At 38.4% G+C, this 5,201-nt stretch overlaps 1 protein-coding gene across 3 annotated transcripts in view; it reads right to left on the bottom strand.

Annotated features, from left to right (window-relative positions):
• The window catches only part of EIF4G (eukaryotic translation initiation factor 4G), a 14,636-nt gene extending 10,277 nt beyond the window's left edge, over positions 1-4,359 (bottom strand). Inside the window, exons 1-8 of one of the 3 annotated variants that reach the window (XM_082869385.1) lie at positions 4,137-4,359; positions 3,602-3,821; positions 3,330-3,460; positions 2,975-3,118; positions 2,710-2,780; positions 2,506-2,562; positions 675-2,078; positions 1-584 (exon numbers count right to left, since the gene is read on the bottom strand). The exon at positions 1-584 is cut by the window's left edge and continues 2,661 nt beyond it. In XM_082869385.1, the coding sequence (XP_082725511.1) occupies positions 1-584; positions 675-2,078; positions 2,506-2,562; positions 2,710-2,780; positions 2,975-3,118; positions 3,330-3,460; positions 3,602-3,774 (2,564 nt within the window). In that variant the 5' untranslated portion in view covers positions 3,775-3,821; positions 4,137-4,359. Of the gene's footprint in view, positions 585-674; positions 2,079-2,505; positions 2,563-2,709; positions 2,781-2,974; positions 3,119-3,329; positions 3,461-3,601; positions 3,839-3,945 lie in introns of all 3 variants that reach the window. The other 2 variants (XM_082869384.1, XM_082869383.1) reach the window with 2 other exon arrangements.
• Positions 4,360-5,201: the final 842 nt, after the last annotated feature.

Raw genomic sequence — 5,201 nt, 5'->3', positions numbered from 1 at the left:
TTCACCACATCATCTTTTTTGCAATGACCTACAGGCTCTTCCAAATCCTTCTGTCCAACTTCCAGGGATCCAACCTCATTGGAGTTAGTTGTTACATTCGGAACAGAGTTTGGTTTAGTATGATTAACTACTTCCGCAGATTTTAAAGAAACAGATTCTGAAGATGTCCCAGAACTGTTTTTATTTTGTTTGGGCCCTTCATTCAACATAATTCCTCCTTGTTCATTTGTCCCCAGAGTTTCAAGCTTTATCAGTTCATCTTGTGGAGAAGAATCACTTTGCCTAGCACGGTGCTCTGTGTCCAAGCTATCAACAACTACTGAAGTTCCAAATGTTTTGGAGGATTCACATGTGGAGCCTTGCACTTCAATATCACTTCTTAATTCAGGAGCATCAGGAGAAGCAGCACTATTGGTGGACAGAGGTTCCCTGGTAGATTCCACTTCCATAATGCCTCCACTGGTACTTCTTGATGAAGGGGATGTTTTAGTATGTACAGTCTCAGCAGTGCCACTGTTAAAAGAATTAGTATGCTCTAAAGAATGAGAAGGCAAGCCCAAAATTGAGGTAGATTGTCCAGAAACCTGCAAACGACATTTCAAAATCCACCCCACAAATTATGGTATGCATAAATAAAAGCAGAACAATTTTGATCTGGTCAGATTACAAAATACCTGATGCTGTGAGTGAGAATGTCCTTTTTTGGTCTGCTTCTTCTGTTGATCCTTAATGGAGTCGGACCTACTAATTGTTTCTCTTCTTCTGCCTTCGGCACTATGGGTCATAACAGGTGCTGACTCCTCAAGGGGAGCAAGAGAGGCAGAGGAGACTGAATTGGATACTGTACCCTCGACAGAAAGAGGAGATGCTGCACTAGATTGTTCACCTGCCACATGTAATGAAGGTGGCATTAGTTCTGGACCAGGTTTTGGCTGATGTGAAGAGTGTTCCACCCGAGTCTCTAAATCCCTTTGAAGATGAATTGATCTAGTTTCCCCAGGTTTCTGTTGGAATTTAGGTGGTTCACCCTTTTCAACAGAAAGTGAGCTAATTGCCGGTAATGATGAAACAGCTAACTTTTCTACATGTGGCCCAGCAGCTGGTTTAACTGTCACCTGTACAGATGCTAATGGTGCTGAAGATATTGCATTATGAACATCACGGGAATGTTCCAAACTTGATGGTTCAGCATTGCCATGCACTATACTGCTGTTTTTATTGGCATAGGAGTTATGAGCAGAAGGGTTCATGAAAGATACAGTTTGTGGGCTCTGGCTAACTGAATAGCCAAACCTTTGTGGCTGAGAACTTGGATTAATTGGGTTACTATTTAAAGGAACAGAACTTGGCCCAGGAAAATAAAGGGGATTCGGATTGTAATTAGAGTAGTAGCTGATAGGATGAGGAGGTGGAACTGATGTAATAGGCTGGGATTGTGGAGCATTTGGATGCGACCTTGGGCCTGATGACCCACCATCCATACAAGTATCGGCCCTCCTACCAAGCCTCAACTCTTCATGGGTATCTGGATGAGTAATCTTGACAGGTTTACGGGGGGGCACGAGTTTTCCTGCCTGCGGTTGTGTGAATTGTGGGTTAATGCCAATTCCCAAATTGCCTAACTGAGGCAGCTGGGGACCCATTTGAGGTGTGAAATTCAAGCCGCGACCTTGATGCATAATCCCCTGAGGTGGCAATGGATGGGCTTGTACACTTGGAACAAATACCTGCTGCTGCAGTTGAGAAGCATTTCCCATGGGGAATGGCATTGGCAATGAAGTGGCTGTCATGCCCTGAGACTGAATCTGTGGGTTGGGGCCACCAAATTGAACGGGGACTTGTTGTTGATGAAATGGCATTTGCACAGAAACCCCAGGGATAGGATGAACAGAAGCCTTCTGAGTTTGGGCTACGGGGGGTGTGGGCAAAATTTGAACATCCCTTTTGGCCTTGGACATTTGATGGGCCTCACCAGTACTAGGTTGGTCACCAGAACCTCCATCCTTTCTTAGCATTTGCTGCTTAGGAACAGATGGAATTGGAAACGTAGGCACCGCTCTTGAAGCATCATGACGTGCCTGGCAGACAAGGAATCACAAAATAAAGGGGAAATGAAAAAAAAAAAAAACACATTAGAATAAACCACAGTGATATCAAGATTATGCTTGCCAAGCAGCCACAACTATGATATTCATGCTACTTGAGTAATTTAGTCACACAAATATTAGAGAAAAGACATCGTTCAACGATTAAGAGTCAAAAAGAGACTAGTAATGTAGGCTCCACACAAAACCACAGGGTATGCTCATGCCAAATTCAAATTCCATGGATCAATATTTCACTGTATCAATATTGTAATGTTACAAACTTCAAAAGTGGTATGCACCACAATATTTCATCAGTCAGAAACCGGAGGATGGAGAGAAAGAAAAGCAAAGCTTTGTCACAGACCAGTTATTGTCTGCTGAACAGTCAGATCGTCAGAGAGGGAAAGAGCAGACTAACCTGGTCACGTTTCTGCTCATCCAAATTTGGGGGTGCTGAGTTAGTTCGAGCAGGTATCTAAAACCAAAAGAGAAAGAAATTCATCTACTATTAGAGACAAAACAATGAAATTGTTAATTGCATTCACCATGCAATCCAAAATGAAGTTCTAAATATGCATGTATTCGGCCCCAAAAAGGAGCATAAATGTGAATACTAATTTACCTGCATTCCATTCATAAAACTAGGACTTATGGACCCAAATTGCAGAGAAAATGATGATTTAGAAGCGTCTCCTGGGGCAACGCAATCAGAAAAACAGTATATTATTAAATGTAGTTATAGCTACCAACAATCAAGTCATAACAAAAACAGTTAAGAAAAAAATGGCACAAAAATACCAACTAAACATTGCTACAGTTTCTAACATTCATAAAAACCAAGAACTGCATCAATAGCTTAATGTATATCAAGCACTAGACATATGTACCCTTTGAAGGAGTTGCAGGAACTGTGGTATCGGAACTGACAGCAGCAGACTGAGAAGATGGAGCTTTGGGAATAGCTCGGGCACTTTTCTGAGTTGCCATATCAGTTGCCGGCTTGACGGTGACGCCTGTGACTGAGGGATCAACTGTGCCAATATCAAAAACAATCAAAAGAACAAAATTCAATTTCTTCAATTCTGCTACTGTATCACCCGATAAAATTGTTGTGATCACAATATACAAAGTCAAGGTAACGCAATTCATCCGTCAAAAAAAAACCCAGTATAAACTACAATCTATTCATTCAATTTTACATTAACAAAAAACAAAATCAAAAGGTGGATTTTAAATACATACCATGAACTGGGGGTTGCAAATGGGAACCATTCTGAAGAGAACGGGCAGCAGAAGAATTATTAGAATCTGAATTCACTGCCACACCGCTTACCCTAGATTGTCCTCCTTGTGCATTATTAGGCTTCTTAAAACTAACAAAACCCAGAAAGAAAAATAAAAATAAAAATCATAGAGCTAAAAATTCACAACAAACCCTAATATCCAAAATTCACAAAATACATACAAATTTATTGATATAACAACAACAACAACGACAGAGAATCGTAATCCACCTTCGATTGGACGAAGAAGACGAATTGATTGAAGAGAGTGGAGGGGCGGTCCCGCCGCCGCCCTTCCCGGTACCGCCTGAGAAAGTCCTCGGCTGAGAAGAGTTCCCGGATCGGGCCGATTTTCTGAGCTGTGATGAATCGCTCCTCTCAGCCCTTGATTGATTGTGGGACATAAATCTAGCCCTCAAATCCCTTCAATTCTTTGTTTATTATCTTGTCTCTGTACCCAACACAGATCTCCAACGATCACACCACAAAATTAGCCAAAAACACCAAAATTGACATTTACACAATCAAATATAAACATAGATAATCGTCGATTACAGTTTAATTCGTGTTTTCACCTGTGCTGAGTGTGAAATTAGGGTTTTTATATGGCGGGAACCATGACGACAGTGCAAGATATAGAACAAGACGGTGACAGAGAGACAAAGAGAATCAGAATGTGGGTGTGTGTGTGTTTTGGTAGAGAAGTAGAGAGAGAAACAGAGTTAGAGAGAGAGAGAGAGAGAGAGATATTTGATAACAAACTGACCTGCGAGGTGGTGAAAAGGTAGGTTTTTTAGGAGATCGAAATCGAATGGGTCGTTCTCTCTTGTTTTGTTTTGTTACACTCTCCCTATAGTCTTTTCTGTTCACGCGCCGCCCTCCATCTCCACGCGCCGCCGCAGTGAGTAAAGTGGACCTTGCGGCCAAAAAAACAAGCACAATCTTGTGGTTACTGCGATGGCACGTATACATTTTGAGACAATTGTAGCAAGTACGATCAATTATTTAGATTGTATTATATAATTTTTTATTTTATTTTCCAAATTTACTTTATTAGGACATAAGTTTTGAATTATTTTCAATTGTTCACTCATTTACGATTTATTAAAAAATTCTCTTTAGTGTGCTTGTTTTGAGAGATTATTTTATGAGATTGGTCTATTAGTTCATTTGGACTAATAGTCTATTATCTGGTTCAATTTTTTTTGTTCCGAATTAATAGTTCCTCCGGACTATTAGTCCCCCATATGAGAGATTATTATATCTTAAGGGGAGGGATGAGATTATTTCCATGGGATTAGTATCCCATGAGACTAATGTGTGAAATGTCTATTTTATCCTCATACTATTACTTAATAAACATTTATAAATTATTTTTTTACTATTGTTAATTTAAAATTATATATTAAATAAAAAATATAAATCATAAATTATAAATTTAATTTAATTACAAATAATAAATTATAAATTATGGCCGTATAAATTAAATTTTTGGGTAAATTACAAATATATTCCTTGAGATTTGTTTAAAATACGAATTGTTGTTTGTGGTTTGGAAAATTACAAATATCTCCCTATCAAAAAATTTCATTTAACAGAATTAATTGAAAAAGTTAAATTTCTAACTGTCCACCTATACAATAATAAAATTATCTGAATTATTAATTGAAATAAAATTTTAACATTATTAAAAACTGTTAATTAACTTGATTATTTATTAATAAAATGATCTATTTATTATGAAATTAGAAATCTTAGGAGACATAATGTAATTTCTAGAATCACATGGGATAATTTATAATTTAAGTAAACATCAGGGGTGTGTTTGTAA

The sequence above is a fragment of the Camellia sinensis genome, chromosome 5 (genome assembly GCF_055761805.1).
Source record: "Camellia sinensis isolate YWXY chromosome 5, ASM5576180v1, whole genome shotgun sequence".
NCBI classification, from domain to species: domain Eukaryota; kingdom Viridiplantae; phylum Streptophyta; class Magnoliopsida; order Ericales; family Theaceae; genus Camellia; species Camellia sinensis.
Note: the sequence above shows the minus strand (reverse complement) of the source record. Positions and strands in the feature narration are given on the sequence as shown.